Raw genomic sequence first — 20473 nt, 5'->3', positions numbered from 1 at the left:
AGGTGCGATAAAGGCATTTTCAGACTGAAAGGCATTTCAGAAATTTCAGCATATCCTGAGATTCTAGTGTCAATATTGTATTTCTCTCTTAGAGTGTTTATTCAAGTTCACTGTTCCCTTTGTAATCCTCACATGACCCTGGTACTCGATAAAAGACTTGCACAAAATGTCTGGGTAGATCGAATTGGATGGTGGTATTCTCATATTGCAGGCACAGATGAAACATGGGAATGATATGAGGTTCTGGGCAGAGGGAACAGAAGTGAAGTCATCCTGAGGTGAGGTGGAGAAGCACCTAGGTGTGGTCGCCACAAGCCTGGTGGAGCTCAGAGATCTGCTAAGGTCTATGTTTTTCCCCATGACCACCTCTGTGTTGGACAGAAAGACGAGTGTGACGCCAGGGTCAATAAGAGTGGCGGTTGCTACCTTTTGCCCCGACCCTATCACATCCCTCCCACTGTTTAAGGCCGAGCACCCGGCGCGGGCTTTCTCTACTCACTGCTCCGGATTTAGAACTAGGACTTGCTGACATTCTCATATATGACGTCACTGATGCAAAACTGCTGTTTCTTCCTCAGCCACATGAGCTGCACGCACTGGTGGATGAAAATGTACTGCTCCTGGGGCAAAAGACAGAAGCCCGTCACAGAGCCAGGAGTGGCTGGGCGGAAGGATGTGAATACAGAGTCTCCTAATACTGCGGCAGGATACGTGAGGTCAGTGTCTAATGTAAGAGGAAGCCATTGCCATTACCGACGTTGATACTTTTATGAACCAGAAGGTTCAAGAGAGTGCACTGTAAAGATGCTTTTATGAAAAATAGAGCTCAGGACACTGCTACGTTTTCCACAGTAGAATGTAGGTAACCGTGTGCAGTGTGGTGATGTGCTATACATCGTGAAAGGATTATCATCATCACACAAACACGAGCACTGTCTCCACTTATCTTTGTGTTTCTTTGGTGATGCTTACACACAAGATGTACTTTCTCGGCAAATTTTAAATATATAATGTAGTAGTATTTACTATAGGTTCCGTGAAGTTCTTTAGATTGTCACTGAAGAAGGCTGAAGGCAGGGACCACAAATCAATCAATCAATCAATCAATTGATCAATCACAGTGCCATTTTGGAAAGATAGAGTACTTTCTCATTATACTGTGAAATAAATCCTAGGGAGTTTGTTAAATGGAATGATAAAAATATAAAGGAAGTATAGGTTAATTCCCTTCTGACTTCTCTAAGGAAGGAATTTATGCAATTAAAAGCAATGAGGTCGTTACAAATATAAGTTTCTAATTATGTATGTAAAAATGATAAAACGATGTAATCCCTGCTCTTGAGAGGCAGAGAGACAGGAGGATCGCGCAGGTTCGAAGCCAGAGACCCTGTTTCCAAATAAAATATAAAATAGGTCTGGGAGTGTAGCCCGGAGGTAGAAGGGTTTCCAGGAACCCCAGTGCCACCCAATAAATAAATAAATAAATAAATAAATAAATAAATAAAGGTCAAACCAGAAGCCATGAAAGAAAAATAATTTTCCAAATGATGGCAAAACGTTGATAACTTTATTCTTGCCCCAAGTCACACAAATCACTCCTGCAAGTAGGTAAATATATTAAACCGATTGCTGGACCAATTACTCCTGGAAGGCAGGGGCATGTCTTTATATTCCTCATGCTGAGCACTCAGTTTATGCTTATTAGATGATTTTCACAATAAACTGAGGAAATATTAAAGCCTATGCAAAAATGACCAAAAAATAAAGAATGTAAATTAAAACTGATTTTCCATAACTGTTGATAAAGTGGGAGAAGGTAGGGAGGGAGAAAGGAGCAACTCAATGATGAGGATTTCTGTGTGTCGAGGCAGTCATTATTGGTGGAGACTGAATTAATAAAGCGCTAATAAGTGGAGTGGACACAGGTCAAAGGAAGACATGGATGGAGAAGAATCCAATTCCATGTTCTATTAGGTATGCAGTAGTGGATCTCTGATGAAACATTAGGCGGTCCTTAAAATTTGATTTATAGAGCATTAGGTAAGTTGAGATACATACATCCTAAAATGCAAAGGGGAAATTAACACATTAAAAGAATATATATGCACATACATGTATGTGCATATACCCTACGAGCACAATTGTGTAAAAGTTGTTTTTGAATAAAAGCTGAGAAGAAATCACTAAGATAGCAAGGTTAGCTGTGTTTGGGCTAGGAATAAGGGTCATTTCTTAGTGTTTTTTTTTTTTTTTCTTCTTTATTTCCTTGAGTTTCTGCAGGATTTTAAGAAACCTCTTGTATGACAGTCATGTCAAGGATTAACACTTCAGACCTCACCAGGCTGCGTCTCCCACTCTGTGGGCTGCATTTTCCCTTCTGTTGTGACAGTGCGGCCTCTGCAGCTCGGCCTCCCCTGTGGCCTCACACCTCACACAGGCTATTGTTTCTGGTGTTAGGTCAACACTGAAGAAAGAGAGGGCCAGCTGCAGCCTGGCATTCACTGGATACCTACCCAGAGTGGCCAAACTGTGCCAAAACAAAACAAAAACCAACAAACAAAACGAAACAAAAGATCCACAGGGAAGGGAAATAATAGGCCATTTATTTTTGGACACCGCCCCCCCCCCCAGGTCCCTGAGAAACCCAAGCCACCCATAGGGAAGACGGTCAGCTCAGGGCGAAGCCCTAAATGACCTCCAGGGAGACAGGCTACTAGAGGAAAAGCAAACAAAAGACTTGCCGCAAGTAGATAAGCCCAAGGGAGCAGAGGGCATCCCTGGGGAGCACTTTAGGGTCTCAAAGCTCGTATCTAGATTCGTTTTGCTTAATGTACTATTTATTTATTTATTCATTTTTGTGGTACTAGGGATGGAAACCAGGGACTTTCTACCTCCAGGCTACACTCCAAGACCTATTTTATATTTTATTTGGAAACAAGGTCTCACTAAGTTGCCGAGAGCCTAAGTAGCTGAGGCTGGCTTCGAACCCATGCGATCCTCCTGTCTCAACCTCCAAAGTGCTGGGATTACAAGTGTGCGCCACCACGCCCAGCTCCTTAATGTATAATTTAAACAACTCATGGAAATTGTCATTCACATTTTAGACAGAAGTGGGAGCTTTGCCAGGTAACCTGGCTTGTACGGTGAGAAGAGGTCTGGTGCTTTTATCTGCCCCTCTACCTGGGTGGAGAAACCCCTGAATGGTCAGGGAAGAAAGAGAAAGGGCAGGCACAGCGGAGCATGCCTGTAATTCCAAGTACTTGGGAGACTGAGACAGGAGGATTGCAGGTTTGAAGTGAGCCTCAACAACTTAGAGAGACACTGTTTCAAAACAACAACAACAACAACAACAAAATAAAATAGCCTAAAGATAGCACACTCCTTGGTTCAATCCTTACTATGGTGGGGGGTGGGGGGGAGAGAGAGAGAGAGAGAGAGAGAGAGAGAGAGAGAGAGAGAGAGAGAAAGAAGAAGAAGAAGAAGGAGGAGGAGGAGGAGGAGGAGGAGGAGGGGGAGGGGGAGGAGGAGGAGGAGGAAGAGGAGAAGAAGAGAGAAGAGAGAAGAAGGGAGGAAAGAGAGAGGGGAGAAAAAGAGAGAGACGAGAGAGGGGAGAGAGGAGAAAGAGAAAGAGAAAAGGAGAGAAAGAGGGAAGAGAAGAGGGAGAGGGAGGAATGAGGGGGGGGGAATGGACAGGTCAAAAGTCAGTCAGTGCATAGCAGTGGGTGCCCAAGGATATGGTGGTTTAATCAGTTATTTTCATATTTTTTTTGGTGGAACAGACAGAGTTGGAATCAGGGAGATTGGCAATGTCGAGAAGGTTGGGAAATCAGAAAACCACATATGAAAGAAATATGGTATTCAACGCATGGGTTGGCTAGATACACAGAGCTAGTTATCACCTAGAGAATGATTCTGCCTTCTTGCAAATCATTAGTGACTGATAAATGGAAAAAGAATTCTTTTTCTTTGGTTTTATTAGCAAATCAGGAGGTAGCCTGATTTTAATGTGAAAGGAATAAAAGACAGTGGTAGATAAATCAACCTGTATTCAAAATGCAGCTTTTAGCTAGGGTGGTGGCACATACCTGTGATCCCAGCACCTGGGAGGCTTAGAAAGGACGATTAGAGCAGCCTCAGAAATTTAGTGAGACTCTCAGCTCCCTAAGGAGACCTTGTTCCAAAACCAAAAATAAAAAGGCTGGGGGGGATGTAGCTCAGAGGTAGAATGACCCTGGGCTTCATCCCAGTACCCCCCCCCACTCAAATAAATAATAAATACAAGTAAATAATACAAGTAAATACACACAAATAAATAATAATAACATATACACAAATAAATAATAAATACAAGTAAATGATACAAGTAAATACACACAAATAAATAATAACATACATACAGGTAAATTTACAAATAATAATAAATACAAGTAATATAATATATGTGAATTAATAAATAATAATAAATACAAATTTAAAGATGAAAAGCTTAGGACTGAGAAAAAATAAAGGTAAATGGACAAGATGTTCTAAACATAACTAACAAAACAGACACTAGTAGACAGGACTGGAGCATCCATCGTGAAACCCTGAGAGACGGGTATAGCTAAAACAGCCGGAAAAAGCAGTGCCCCAGGAAGCATCTGGCCCTTTGCTGACTTTGAGTCCCCTAGCGAAGGCTCAGGAAAGGTTTATTACATTTCATAAGGACAGTATCTGCAGAGATGTCCACCTGAAGTGCCACCATGATACAGGACACCAGACATCAAAAACTTGGGGCCAGAAAGGGAGAAAGAAAAAAAAAATGTCTTCTGGACTTTGCAGAAAGTCCCACGGTGACTTCTCTAGGGGTGAGTGATTGCCCCAGAAGGCGAATAATAAAGTTGGAAATGGGATGGAGTGTCCACCCCAGGAAGGTAGTCTTTAAAAAGGGATCAAAGATTCTGTAGTAGGGAAAAATCGAAAGCAAACAGGCTATCATCAAAAGTCTATAAAGTTGTAAGAGGTGTAAATTAAGCGAACAGGGCAGACAATTCATCAAGATACTTAAAATACGGAGTAGCCTTTGAAGCTGAGGGATTAATACATAAAATGGAGAGTTTTAATCACATGTTAGATATAAACTTATGGAAGTGCGAGTCAAAAATCGAGCTGGTTAATAAAGCACGACTTAATCACTAGGTAGGGGGCTTCCCTGGGAAAACAGACATTTTAAGTGTATGATGACAGGGTTCTGTGCATGTCCCTCCAGCGATAAATTAGAAGCCAGCAGGATGGAGACTGAGTGGACTCCAAGAAGTGCCGGAAGAAATGTCTCCATTCTGAATTACCCATGAGACTTCTGAGCGTCGACGGGTCCCTCTTTCCAGGCTGGTAGGATCTTGGTGCAGCTCAGAAATAAATACATTGCAACAGCGGAACCAGGCCTTGCTCAGATAGGATGGGGAAGCCAGAAAGAGAAGCTGGGCTGGAACCATGGCAACTGCTGCTCTAGGCTGTTGAGTTATACTGCCATCTAGTGGCGTCTTGTTGGAAAAGCATGCAAAAGATGCAGTGTCCTTCCCACACTCCTCCAGGAAAATAACTCGTCTGCCTGAAGCCAAGGAATGGCGAGTATGTTTGGGTGACTGGGATTATGAATCATTCTAGGGTTTTGCGTGTATGTGTGGGATTAAACCCAGAGACGTTCTTCTACTGGGCTACCTCTCCAGCCCTTTTGATTTTTAAAAAATTTTGAAACAGGGTCTCGCTAAATTGTTCAGGCTGTCCTCGAACCGTGATCCTCCTGGCTCAGCTTCCCAAGAGCTGGGATTCCAGATGTGCGCTCTTTCCGCCCATACAAGTGTTGCTCAAGGCAGCTGCCCTGGGATGGCTCCTCTCTGCTTACTGAACTCATGCCCAGACTTCAAGAGAGAGACCAACTAGGGAGAAGAGGAGGTAGAGGAGCAATGATGGGCATTATGGGGGTGATTCACGGTTGTTAAAATAATGCATCTAGCCGGGCGTGGTGGCGCATGTTTGTCATCCCAGCGTTTGGGAGGCTGAGACAGGAGGATCGCGGTTCACGGAGAGCCTCCGCTATTACTTAGTGAGGCCCTTTACAACTCAGTGAGACCTTTTTTTAAAATAAAGAATAAAAAATAGGGCTGAGGTTGTCGTTCGGAAGTAGAATGCCTCTGGGTTCCATCCCCAGTATGGTAAAGAAAAAAAAAGAATGCATCTATTTCTTCTTTTTTATTGTGACACTGGGGACTCAACTTAGGGGTAGTCTACCTCCAAGCTCTCCACCCCAGCCCTATTTTTCCAATTTTTATTTGGAAACAGGGTCTTGCTAGGTTGATGAGCATTTTACTATTTGCTGAGACTGTTCTCAAACCTGCAATCCTCCTGTCTCAGCCTCCCAAGTACTGGGATTACAAGCATGTGCACCACCATGCCCAGTTCATCCATTCCTTCTGATTAAGGGGGTGAACAATACTGGTAGGTTGGAGGTGAGAACCCTTAAAATTTTGAGAGACAGAAAGCCCAGATCCAAACTCTTGGTCACCACTGAAAGTGAATTGAGACAGAGTCACAGAGAGGGGGAACTAATGACCAATTTACTGAATCAGTCCGGCATTTCATATGAATTAAATCATATCAGTTCCGTAGTCTCACTTGGTGGCAAGGACCCAGATGAGCGTCAGCTAACTTCCATTGAGTCCCAAGATGTTTTTTTCTGTTGCAGACACCTCCATCTGCTCGGGATTAACTAAAGGGTAGACGGTGCTAGCAAAAGTGTAATTCCTGTGCACTTGTCTAGAGGCTGAATCCTATATATATATTTTTTAACCTTGAAGCCATTTTAAACATATACAATAAGAAAATGGCAAAGAAAGAGGCAGACAAAAAATGGGATAATTGTTTTGAAACATGAATTTGAATAGTGGTAAATTTTCAGACAAGGGCAAATTAAGAAACACGTATTGATTGTGTCCTTACCTCCGTCTGCACCATGGACATCCTGTAGGACCTCATTTCTGACACCATCCCTAAGATGTCTACAAACTCATGATCCCGTATGTGCTGCAAGAGTCGGTCCAGGGCAATGAATGTCCCTGTCCTTCCCACGCCCGCACTGCAAAAGAAGGTTCACACCACATGGTACTCAGACAACTGTGTCACTGTTGGAAATAAAATGGAGATTTCTAAAATGTGACAGGTGGCGTCACTGTGAAAGACCGAATCTAAACTCCTAGCAGTGTTTCTGCCCAATGGAATCTTAAGGATGCAGTTGTGGCTGGTGTCCCTTCTCACATTACACTTCTATCACTTTCCGTTCCCAGAAGGAGATGCAGGCTGCACTTTGTTATAGTCAGATATAAAATGCCCCCTAAAGAGCTCTTTTATTAATATTTGGAGCTGATGTAACTGAGTCATGAAGGTGCAATCCCAGCAGTGGATAAATCCACTATGATGGGTTTATTTGGGTGGAGATCCACCAGTAGGGGATGGCTGGAGGTGTTTGCTGGGGGTGCAGTCTTTGGTATTTTATAAATGGTTTCTCTTCCTATAAATGGTTTTATAAATGGTTCTTTCTCCTGCTTTTCTGGTCTCCATCATATGAAGAGCGCAGCCTCTTTCCCTCTCTATGCCTCTTGCCACCATGCCCTGAGATTCGTGGTCCCCGGCCTCATGTGGGCTGAACCCCAAACCATAAGAAAATAAATCCTCTTTCTTCTAAGTTACGTGATCAGTCTTTTAGAGTATAGCTGTAAGAATACCGACCAGAACATACTTCCTTGGCCTCACTCTTTCCTGTGCTGTTTCTGGAGAAATGTAGTGATTCTGTACTGTGTACTCTGGAGAGCTGGTCCCGTCCACTCCACATCAGGAGCTGATACACACCAACAGTGCCTCTCCTTTTTATTAGCCTCAGAGTTCATTCCCAGTGTGAGGCCCAGAAGTCTAGTTGAGGTGTTTACACCTGACCTCCAGCTCTGGGGACATAGTTATGCGTACACTTTAACTCTAATTTTAGTTCACTATATCACACCTTTCTCTTCTGATGTTTTGAGGCACCACAAAAGTTTCACAACAATGCTCTGTCCACCTGGACAGATTTTGGTGGGGCTTTCCTCTTATGGTGGGAAAGATTAAACTCAAAGGAAACTCTTTTTATAGGCATTAGTGTGGACCCTGCTTTTTGATAAATCCATGGATCATCTTCCTCTTCTCATTTTAGCTGTTTTGAAATATAGAGGCACTTTTGAAGAGCAACTATAACAAATGTGCTTATCTTAATACACTGAATATTTTTATTTTTATTTCCCTCTTCTTGATAATTATATTGTTTAAGTTATGATAAGCTGTTTATAATTCCACCTTATATTTATCTATGTTATAACTCTTTAGAATCCTTGATGGGGAAGGATAATATCATATATGGTTTTTTAAGGACACAACTTTTGGAAACTTGTGTGCCTGGATTTGAATTCTGACTCATCCATATTTTAGTGTTATGAATTTGTGCAAATCTATTAACTCCTGGACTCCTTGGATTTTTTTTTTTCTTCTCAAAATTGGAATACTGAAGCCGGGCATGGTGGCGCATGCTTATAATCCCAGCATTCGGGAGGCTGAGACTGGAGGATCGCAGTTCGCGGCCAGCCTCAGCTACTTAATGAGGCCTTCTGCAACTCAGTGAGACCCAGTTTCAAAATAAAGAATAAAAAATAGGGCAAGGGGTGTAGCTCGGAGGTCGAATGCCCCTGGGTTCCATCCCTAGACCCGCAAAAAAAAAAAAATTGAAATACTCTTGTTTATTTCATAAGGTATAGATATAAGAAAGTCATATTTAAGTAAATAGTACATATAAAATATGAAATAATCAAAGTTTTTAAAAACCAGAATTAATTAATTAATAAATTTAGTGGTATTGGGGACTGAATCCAGGGTATTCAACCTCCAAGCCACGTCCCCAGCCCAATTTTATTTTTATTTTGGGAAAGGGTTTTGCTAGGTTGCTGCAAGTCTCACTACTTTCTGAGACTGTCCTGGAACCTGAGATCCTTCTGTCTCAGCCTCCCACGTACTGGGATTACAAGTCGGCAGTACCACACACTGCTCGTAATTCACTTGTGATCCATCTGCTCAGCGGTTCATGATGGGCTTTGTCTTTCACTCAGAAGCCCGGGAGTCAAGAGAGACTGCCCCGCTGAGGTTACCTGCAGTGAATGATCATGGGTCCTTTGCTCTTGGTGGCTTGCTGTCGGACCATGTACACAAACCGCAGGATGCTTTCTGCAGCGTTCGCCGTGGGCACTCCGTGATCCGGCCACGCCGTGTAGTTAAAATGCATCACGTCCTGCATCTCGTCGGCCTTTGGGGGAAAAATCCAAAACTCAGCATTAACATCTCAGTCACTGTCACGAGGGCTCAGGGCTCCATTTCCTCTACAATCAGGACATTTCCCTTCCCAGTTCTGGTACCAAGTAGGTCCTGAGAAAAGAAATTCAGATTGCATAAAGCTTCAAGTTGTGGGGCAGGTAGGCTCATCCCTGCCTGTGTAAAGACAAGAGCTTAAGCCGACCAGGGTTTGGATCCTGGCCCTGCCATTTAGAAGCCGCATCAGCTTTGGCCAATGCATGAAGCCCGGCAGAAGGTCCTGCCGTGCCCTGCCTGGGTGCCGGTGCTGGCCTGGGCACCCTTCCGAGCTGCCGCAAGAGGCTGAGCTGTACCTGTCTCCTGATGGCTGCTCTTCAGTCCAGAGAGCTGCCTGCCTCTCTGGGCAATGCCAAAGAGGCTTCGTGGTCCTGCTGATAATGACTGGGTGATGCTGGGTGCGAAAACCCAGCCCCTGTGTCAGAATGGGGGCAGCTAGACAATGCTGTGCATGCCTCAGCCCGGCACTCTCTGTGGATCTGCTGAGTGTGACTCCAGGAGAATCCACAGCTCTATGAACCTTCTTTCCTGTTTTATTCAGCTCCTTTTATAGCCTTAACCAAGAGTATGTTTTCAGAACATTGCTTTTGTCAGCATTCCTGTCTTGAGACCTGACCCAAAATAGACACACTGAATTTTTTTTCATATTTTCAAAGGGCCTAAAGTGAGTGTAGTGGCACACACCTATACTTTCACGCCCATACTTCCAGTACCTGGGAGGCTGAGCCAGAAGGATCACATGTTTGAGGCCAGCCTCAGCAACTTAGAAGACTCTGTTTCAAAAATAAAGAATAAAAAAGGGCTGGGGGTAGCTCAGAGGTAGAATGCACCCAGGTTCAATCTCCAGTAACACACACACACACAGACACACACACACAGACATACACACACACACACACACACACAATATGGATAACAAGGATTATTGTGCAGACTAGGCAGGCCAATGTTTGTGAAGAATGGTTCAATAATATCATTATCATTCTCACTACCTAATTACTTAACCTGTCCCCTTCCTTCTCGATCGTTTATATGGGTGATTCTAAAACATCTAGTGAGTAGATGTGTTTTTTTTGTTTGTTTTTGTTTTTTTGGTGTAACTGGGGTTCCTGGAAGTCCTTCTATATCTGGGCTACACTCCCAGACCTATTTTTTTTTTTATTTTTGGAAACAGGGTCTCTTAAACCAGCGCGGCTGGCTTCAAACCTGCGCGATCCTCCTGTCTCCGCCTCCCAAGCGCGGGGATTATAAGCGGGCGCCACCACGCCCGGCTGAGTAGATGTGTTTTGTATATTTATTATTATTCCCATTCACAATAACCTGTAACTCAAATAAAGAATAAAAATAGGGCTGCGGGTGTAGCTAGGAGGTAGAATGTCCCTGAGTTCAGTTCCTAGTAACACACACACACACACACACACACACACACACACACACGTGCAAAGAAAAAGTCCAAACCCAGTCTTTGCAAATAGCAAATATCTGGTTCAGCCCTCCCCTCTTAAACTTGCTAAGACCTAGGATGCACTCGGAAGGTGGAACACTACACCTTAACGGGAGAATTGGGCTCGGCTCTGAGTTTCGAGCTAAAATTTCAATCCAGGGGTAAAGAGGAGTAATTGAATTGCAAAGGGCAAAACCTAGTTGTCTTGAGCAAAGCAAAGTTTGCAATATATAAATACATGTAGATATATAAGACTTGTATGAATAAGATGTAATCATTTGAATTCCAGCCCTTGTCTCCTTGGTACCTAAGACCATTCATCCCCAGCAGACCACAACGCCTCCCTAGCTGTAAGCAAAGCTTTGTCTTAGATGCACAAAGAAGGAAGGCTCTGAGGATACAGAGATGCTGGCGCCTCATGGCTGGCTGTCTTTGGGAGAATGTTGAGAAAGTCACCCAGGCATCATGACTTGTGCAGAAGAGCAACTATTCAACACCAGGAGGACTGGGGGATTCCTATGCATATATCTACATATATATTTCTATACGGTTGATCTGAAAATATATTTAGCTACAAAAGTGCAAGGTGGTATGAAATCAGGAAACCACTAGGTTGTCATTGCTCTCCACAGCTGCACGGCAGAGCCTCAGAGCCAGCGGTAACCCGGTGAGCTGTGTAGCAAGGCACAAGTTTTCACCAGACTTACTTACTAGCTAACTTTTGTTCATGACAAGTTTCAAGCACTGGAAAGTAACAAGTTGTGCATTAGGGTTTATTTACTTCCTGTTTTATTTTATTTTATTTTATTTTATTTTATTTTATTTTTGTATGGGAAATTGAAACCAGGGGTATTCTTCCTCTAAGCTATATACTCCCAGCCTTTAAAAAAATGTTATTTATTTATTTATTTATTTATTTATTTATTTATTTTTGTGGTACTGAGGATGGAACCCAGGGGGTTCTACCTCCGAGCAACACCCCCAGCCCTATTGCTTTTTATTCTTTATGTTGAAACAGGAGCTCACTGAGTTGCTGAGGGACCTCACTAAGGAGCTGAAGCTGGCCGCGAACCACAATCCTCCCATCTCAGCCTCCAGAATGCTGGGATGACAAGCGTGCGCCACCACGCCCGGCATTCTTTTCTTGTTTCGAAACAGGGTCTTGCTAAGTGGCTGAAAGTCCTGAGAGCGTCGCTAAGTTGCTGAGGCTGTGATCTTCCTGTCTCAACCTCCCAAGCACTGGGATGACAGGTGTATGCACCACCACGCTCAGCTTTTCTTTCTCGTTAAATGAGAAAATCTTTCTGGTTTTATCGTACCTAGCTATCCCCAATTTCCCTGACTCTAATATCTTCACATAATTTTGTCTTGTAATTGGAAAATGTACACGTATCAGTATGGAAGCAATGATGAAAGGCATAGACAAATCGTGAAACAAACTGAAAGATATATTCATTAGCACAGCACAAGAGTCTTTGGTCAATAAAGTCTTCGCTGTAGAAGCTTAACAATTAGACTTTGTGTGCCTATGGCCAAAAGGGGGCACCCTGGCTCCAGATGTCTGTAAGTATCATCAACACCTAACAAGCACGTATTCAGTGTTTCATTCCGGCTGTGCCCGCCCTTCACACAGCTGTCACTGAAAAACAGGCGGAGAACAAGGACAAGAAGCAGGATATTGATCACGCAACGACCGAGGTGTCTCTTCCCTACCAAGGACGCAGGCACAGGAACAGACACTATTTTGTATTCTGCGTTTTCTCCTCTTCCAGATGCAAACCTGGGGGAAAGATCTGTCCTGAGTCCTCCAGCAGTTAGCACTGGATTTCTGGCAGAAATAGCCAAGAAGGAAAGCACGGTCCAAATGGCATTAAAGTGATTAAATCTTTCCTCTGGGGGAAAGCCTGTTGACTTACACTGGTTGTATGTGAAATAATTCATCCCATGATCGATTCATTCCATGATGATGTTCCATACTTGTTTCTGAAACTCACAGTACCCCAGGGGTGGCAGACATGAAAAGAAAAAAATTAGAGCCCCAGTGTGCTGTGCTGGAGCGGTGTGCAGGAGAATTCACCGCAGAGGAGGGAAGAGGTCATGGCCTCTGAGACCAGCGATGGCCCTGTAGCCATCGCTGCAATAGCACTGGGCTGGAATTGTATTTGAATAAAAATGTGCTCAGGAGCTAGGAAGAGGCCGGCAGATTAAGTGAAGAGAACAGGAGAAAATGGTCTGTGATAGGCACGCTGGCTTTGCTTACAGCTTCATTGCAGTAAAAGCCATTGTTGACTACCAATGGCTGGGAATGATGCGTCTCTGTTTAAATTTTTTTTTATTGGTGCATTTCAGTCATACATCTTAATGGGATAAAAGATGGTGGAGACATGCATGCACACATCACCCAATTAGTCCTTACCAATCATTTCTATGTAATATTTTGGTGTGAAATAGATTTTTAAAAATCTAGCCATTTAGACGGGCATGGTGGCTCATGCTTGTAATCCCAACATTTGGGGATTATAAGACCAGAGGATCATGGTTCGCAGACAGCCTCAGCTACTTAGTGAGGCCCTCTGCAACTCAATGAGACCCTGTTTCAAAATAAAGAATTAAAAATAGGGCTGGGGGTGTAGCTCGGAGGTTGACTACCCCTGGGTGGGTTCCATCCCCTGTAACGCGCGCGCGCGCGCGCGCGCACACACACACACACACACACACAAATCCAGGTTTCATAAAACAGGCCCTGGGTCAAGTGGGTTTCCAGGCGCCAGTTTGTCATTTCTTGGTGTAGACCATTAGGCAGGGCCGATTGTATACAGAGAAGATGATGATCAGGACTTTCCTCTTAAATTTTGCCCTTAACAGACAGCGTGTTCCAGTAGATAGTACTAGTGAAAACCTCTACAGTCTAAGGGCTATTTCTAGGTAGAAGGCAGCAGGGTGAATTTGGTTGATGTTAGCACCTATGCCTGATACAGAAATGTGCAAAATGTGCTGAAAGACTGTGCTTGTCGTCAGAGAGGCAGCAGGTCTTGCAAGACGGACTTTCCTGACATTCTAACAATCAGGAATCAACGGCCCTTCAAAAGAGCATGGAACCAGGAGTAATAAGACTAGAAGCGGCTTCCAAAGAAGGAGAACCAAACGCCAACAAAACAAGGGGAGGGGACGAAATCCAGACCTGCAAATCCTGGTTTAAGCGTTTGACCCAAAACACAAGTGTGTTTCGTATAGCCTAACTATAGTTATCTACAGTTACTACAAGCCATGAGATGCCTTCTCTCCTCTGTTGAGCTTGCCAAGCAAGAATCAACTAAGTCTCCTATTGCCCTCGGCTGATCTGAGATGGACCAGTGCGGACTTGTTATTTCATCCCTCTGGTCCTCTTGGATCACCTTCCCATCTACGCCAGCCTCAGTAAATGGAAACAGCTATGCTGAGTGCAGGAGTCTTCTCTTGAAGGAAGCCGCGTTGCAGGTGCACAGCCTGAGGTGCTCATGACCAGGAGACTGCAGTGGGGGCCGGTGGAGGAGGTGCCAACCTGGGACAGCACCCGCACTCCTGCTTGGAGACTTACAAAATGGATCCGGAAGTGTCTGCAGGCCCAATCGTCTTGCTCTTCCTCCGACATCATCTCCACAGTGATGTCTCCGTAAGCTATGGGTTCTTCCGTGAACGGCCAGTAATGGTCACATTTCACCTGGAAAGAGAGAGTGGCGTCCTTCTTTTAAATTTATACTTCCATTAGTGCGTTAAAATGATGCGCCACGGCGATGCAAAAGTAATACACACGCACGGCGTTGGGTGTACTCCCCTCCGCAACCTTCCTTTAGATTTATATGCCCGTGGGTGTATTAACACTCACAGCGAGGTCCAGCTGATGCAAACCTGCTACAGACACACAGCTCTTGGTGTAGATATCGCCCCATTCCACTACCCTCTCCTCCCTCCACACACATGCAACAACAGAATCTTTTTTATTCTTTTTATTTTGGTACTGGGGATGGAACCCAGGGACATTCTACCTTCGAGCTCCACTCCCAGCCCTATTTTTTATTCTTTATTTTAAAACAGGGTCTCACTCGCCGGGCGTGGTGGCGCACGCTTGTAATCCCCGCGCTTGGGAGGCGGAGACAGGAGGATCGCACAGGTTCGAAGCCAGCCGCGCTGGCGTAAGAGACCCTGTTTCAAAAATATAAAATAGGTCTGGGAGTGTAGCCCGGAGGTAGAAGGGCTTCCAGGAACCCCAGTACCACCAAAAAAAAAAGGGGGGGGGTCTCACTGAGTTGCAAAGGGCCTCACTAAGTAGCTGAAGCTGGCTGAGAACCCAAATCCCCCTGTCTCAGCCTCCCAAATACTGGCATTACAAGTGTGCACCACTATGCCTGTCTCAATAACATAATCTTTGAAAACAAACAGGCGAGGGTAGGAAAGAATCAGTCCTGTGTCCTGTGCTCATCGAGGGAAAGCAGAGATACTGGCTTCAGAAGAACTGCACTGGACTACGGACAGGAGGAAGGTAAGCAAGCATGCGCGTGGCAGCGGTGGCAGGAGCCGGGGCTCTGCTGCCAGGCGGGACGGCTCAGTCCACACTCACCCGCCTTTTCTCATTACACTGCGTGAGCATGACAATGATGTGTGACTTCTGTTGCAGGACCATCTTCCAGAAGTCATTCCTGGTTTCAGGCAGCGGGCCCTGGGTGGCGATGTACTCCTGGGGTGAGTTGTATCCCTGAAAGGTAAGTGCCAAAGTTAAGGCCAGAAGCTGTTGCTGTCCCACACCCGTGGGGAAAACTGAGAATTGACTCTTGGTAAAACTGGCAGAGGATCGCAGGCCCAGGTAAATTCTTCTCTCTTAGCATCAAAGAGGCAATCAGAGTAGCTAACTGCATAGGGGTGTGTGTGTGTGTGTGTGTGTGTGTGTGAGAGAGAGAGAGAGAGAGAGAGAGAGAGAGAGAGAGAGAGAGAGCAGACAGAGAGGGGGGAAGAGGGAGGGAGAGAGATTTTAAGATTTTATTTATTAATTTTTTGGTGGTACTGGGGGTGGAACCCAGGGACTTTCTACCTCTGAGCTATACTCCCAGACTTGTTTTATACTTTATTTGGAAACAGGGTCTCACTAAGTAGCTGAGAGCCTCACTCAGTAGCTGAGGCTGTCTTCAAACCTGTGCAATCCTCCTGTCTCAGCCTCTCAGGCGTGGGGATTACAAGCGTGCGCCACCACACCTGGCTTGAGATTTAACATTTTAAAGCATAGTTCACTCAGGGCCCATAAAAATCACCTTAGCACCTTTTGCTCTCTTTATCGGGATTTTAAAAGCAGGCAGGGCTCTTTGAGTTTGGCTGCTGAAACTGAAATTTAAGCACAAGAAAAGAGGATCGCTAGCTCCTTTACTTTCCCTTTCGCTGTTTTTTCTGGTTATTCAGAAATGGAATCATGGCTCCTGCTTCTGGAGTCTGATTGCTGGGCGGGGATGGCTCCGGTTTCCACGGCGTGACGCAGGAATCGGTGTTTGCCGGCTGGCCCACAGGCTTCAGCATTTGGACACCTGGTTTACTGTCTACTTACCGGAATATAGTTGGCGTTGATGTAATCCGCACCTTCCTCCTCATTCATAGAAACTAGCCTCACTCGGCTAAAGTCATCTATAATGAACAAGGAGAAAAGAAATCTTAAAAGTCAGGATAGAAGGAAAGTTTACCCTGACCCTCTCTTCCCAGCATCAGATGACATCAGCGAGTGATGGAGGTGATCGTTTACTGAAGCCTGCTGCTTGGGGCGTTCTGCCTCAATCTTAGTTTCACATTTATATAGATACGAAGTCTCCTCCGGCTACTCTCGTCTCTATACCAGCTCTCCTGTCCTCGGGAGAATTCTCTCCAGGTTGTTTGTGAGGTCTGTGTAGAACAGTCACAGGAACTAGAATCCTGGATGATTGTATGAATTATATGGATTATTATAGTATTTATCCTAAATGTATCATACCACCTAGGGACAGCCAGGGAACTCACTACACTGGGAAACCTAGAGAAAAATAGATGCATGGTCTTTTTGAATTTTTTTTTATATTAGCCGGGCGTGGTGGCGCACGCTTTTAATCCCCTCGCTTGGGAGGCGGAGACAGGAGGATCACGCAGGTTCGAAGCCAGCGTGCTGGCTTTAAGAGACCCTGTTTCCAAATAAAAACTATAAAATAGGTCTGGGAGTGTCGCCCGGCAGTAGAAGGGCTTCTAGGAACCCCAGTACCACAAAAAAATGTTTTTATATTAAATTTAATTAATTTGTGCGTGTGCCAGAGGGCCTTTTGCATGTTAAGTACACACACCAGAGCTGCAACCCTCCCTGATTATTTTTAATTTTATACACTTGAGGTGTATAACATGATGTTTCTCATCTGTTTTATATCTATATAGGCATCAGGTCCATCTGTATATAAGTAGATAGACATATAATGTATGTACGTATATATACATATGTTTTATACATATATGTATGTTATATTACATATATATTTTATACATATATTTCCTTTTACCAAATGAAAGGATTGCTACAGTTGAAACAGAGTCTCCTTTGGTTGATAAGAGTCTCACCTCTTGCTGAGGCTGTCCTCAAACCTTTGATCCTCCTGCCTCAGCCTCTCAAGTACTGGGATTACAGGTGCGCACCACCACAGTCGGTCCACAAGTTATTTTAAAATGTGCATGTGTTTTAATATTGCTAATCAAATTGGATGGCATAAATTTAGGATTAGTAATTTACAGGGCTTGCAATATTCACAATAAGAGATTTGAAAAAAAAAACAAGTGTGTTTCTGAAATGTCTAGATGCATTGGGTTTAAAGTGCTTTTTACCGTTTATTTCTAACTGAGTCGAATTTTGGTGAATGTGTCTATTAGTGTGTGGGCCTTTTGTAGATGGACTTTAAGTGGGAAAAGTAAAATCTGAACTACGCACAGCTATGAAGTGTTGTTACCATAAATGCCACCCAGACGACTAGGAAACTACCCAGGACAGAACTTTCTTTCTAGAGCTTTTTCAATCTCTTTTTTTCCCCTAAATTTTCCATTCATTCCTGACCTACCGTATGTGCTATAATAAAGAGAATATTATGTCCTATAATAAAGAGGAAAGTTAGCGCTATACGGGGATGTATCTAATTGTCCTAGAAGCGTTCCACCGCTTTCTCCCTTGAATGCTGCCTCTTTTTATAAAGTGCTCGGCAGAGACATGTCTTGGCAGGTGTCACAGGGCAGGCTCTGGAATACCTCACATTCTATTTCCAGTTTCCTCCTCCTCCTGTCAGTGAATTCACAGACACTATTTCATGGAAGCACAGATTATCTGACCCCTAATTAGCTAAGACTCCTCGATCTCCAGAGGATGAAACGGTCTGTTTCTCTGTTCTGAAGCCATTCGTTTAAAAGTGTAATAAACCATTCATTTAAAAGTATAAAAATGAATAGGGCTGGGAGTGTAGCCTCTTCCTCCATCCCACAGGCTGTAATGACATCCGTGTGATTGGGACGTCACAGCCATCGCAGAGATGGATGGTTTAGATCTCGGCGGGATCTGCATGGAAATCGGTGGAATGGACGCATCTGCGGTAACTGCCCTTTGACCTTGCACAGACACCCTGGGACGGGCACCACCCATCATCTTACATGGTAGGATGTTTGTGTAGCGGTTTTTACATCGGTTCAGCGGAAGATCTGCAGCGAAGTGCGGGATATCCAGTCCAATCAATTTCAACTCCTGTGAACAAGAAAGGGAGAGAGTGGATGATTTGAGACTCCTGCACCTCGTGTGGAATCACACCCCATATGTGATAGGATTCTTGCATGCCCCTGGCTATGAAGTCAAGGTAGCTGCTGGTTCCACAAGGCAGACCTGACTTTGACCCGAAGCAGAATCACCCCAGCAGTTCTATACCTATGAGTGGGAAAATACATGTGTAGGCCATGGGGATTTTGAGGTTGATTCTTATATTGTATGACTGCAGCAAGAGATGTCTATTACAGCATAGAAATGCCTTGCACAGCTCTATGATCATTTATTTTTATTTCTTTGCTACTGGGGATTGAACCCAGAAGAGCAATATTCCTCTGAGCGCTATCTCTAATCCTATTTATTTATTTATTTATTTATTTTTGGCAGTACTAGGGATTGAACTCAAAGGCATTCTACCTCCAAGCTACACCCCCAGCCCGATTTTTTTATTCTTTATTTTGAAACAGGGCCTCACTAAGTTGCTGAGGCTGGCCGCGAACCTGCAATCCTCCTGTCTCAGCCTCCCAACTACTGGGAATACAAGTATGTGCCACCACGCCAGGCTTTCATTTTTGTTTTGAAACAGGTTTTCACTGAGTCACAGAGAGTCTTGCTACCTTGCCGAGGCTGTGCTCAACCTGGTGGTTCCTCCTGTCTCAACCTCCCAAATGCTGGGATTACAGACATGCTCTAGCACACCCCGATCACTTAGACAAACACAAAAGCTGTGCACGCTCTCCTGGTGTGGATAATTTGAAAAGAGAAATGCTTTCCAGGCTTTTGGAAGAACAGGGTAACTAAAATGTATGTGACTTATATTAAAAAGTACTCTCTATTCTAGGAGGAAATACAGGTATTTTCCCCCATGCACAATAAACTTTAGAGAAAGTATAAAATGATTTTGAGATGCAATACATAATGAGAAATATCCATGTTGCAAAACATGGGTCACTAAATAGCTCTAGTCACCAAAGCTCAAAGATAAAGATGAATCAGTAGAGTGCAGATAAACTCTTCAGTGACAACAAGAATGTCCATATATCTGTATCCGAGCTCTCTTATAAATCCCATTCAAAAGATACACTGGTAGGGCAATCTTCTTTTCTTTTGTCTCTTTGTACTGGGTATTGAGCCCAGGGTGATTTGATCTTCGATCTATACCGCCAGCCCCTTTTTATTTTGAAACGGAATCTCGCTAAATTGTCAAGGCTGGATTTGAGCCTTCAATTCTCCTCTCTCAGCCTCCTGAGTACTGGGATTACTGGTGTCTGCTTCTGCACCTGTCAGGACAATTTTTATATAAACAGACAAACATCACACTCAAAAAAAGTTATTTTTACTGAAAAAGAGGGGCTGGAGGTTGTTACACAAATGTGTTATAGGAGACATGGGGCTGTGATAGGAGGGCAGTGGGATTTGCTGTATGTGTTCTCATGAGAATGGTACTTGCTGGAGTTATCCAGTGCACGACAGAGGAAGCAGGTCTAGTTTTTTTCCTATAGCAAATTTGATGAGCTGTTAGTAAGTATCATACATAACTCTCTATACACAGGATGTCTCTAGAACATGAATCTTTCTACAGCATTAAGTGAGATAGTATGAGAAATCACTCTCTAAATTTTACTTATAGGATGCTAATACTACTCGCAAATTTTAACACTTTATAATGCTTCCCAGTTACTTATTACTTCGAGGAATCATAAGCTGAAGAAATACTTCTTAGTGGAAAGAATTGTGTAATTATTGAAAGATTTTTGCAAGCTGGGCATGGTGTTACATGCTCATAATCCCAGTACTGGGGAGGCGGAAACAGGAGGATTGAAGGTTCGACACCAACC

At 44.0% G+C, this 20473-nt stretch overlaps 1 protein-coding gene across 2 annotated transcripts in view; it reads right to left on the bottom strand.

The window, feature by feature from the left end:
• Nucleotides 1–515: 515 nt before the first annotated feature.
• Nucleotides 516–20473, bottom strand: part of PTPRO (protein tyrosine phosphatase receptor type O) — a gene marked incomplete at both ends in the record, with an annotated part of 207500 nt that continues 187542 nt past the window's right edge. For both annotated transcript variants that reach the window (XM_080705559.1, XM_080705560.1), the window contains 7 exons: nucleotides 516–620; nucleotides 6979–7114; nucleotides 9204–9358; nucleotides 14442–14564; nucleotides 15462–15596; nucleotides 16434–16510; nucleotides 18530–18620. In XM_080705559.1, coding sequence (XP_080561685.1) covers nucleotides 516–620; nucleotides 6979–7114; nucleotides 9204–9358; nucleotides 14442–14564; nucleotides 15462–15596; nucleotides 16434–16510; nucleotides 18530–18620 — 822 coding nt within the window. The remainder of the gene's footprint in view (nucleotides 621–6978; nucleotides 7115–9203; nucleotides 9359–14441; nucleotides 14565–15461; nucleotides 15597–16433; nucleotides 16511–18529; nucleotides 18621–20473) is intronic.

This window comes from Muscardinus avellanarius (assembly GCF_963383645.1).
Source record: "Muscardinus avellanarius genome assembly, chromosome: 11".
NCBI classification, from domain to species: Eukaryota; Metazoa; Chordata; class Mammalia; order Rodentia; family Gliridae; genus Muscardinus; species Muscardinus avellanarius.
Note: the sequence above shows the minus strand (reverse complement) of the source record. Positions and strands in the feature narration are given on the sequence as shown.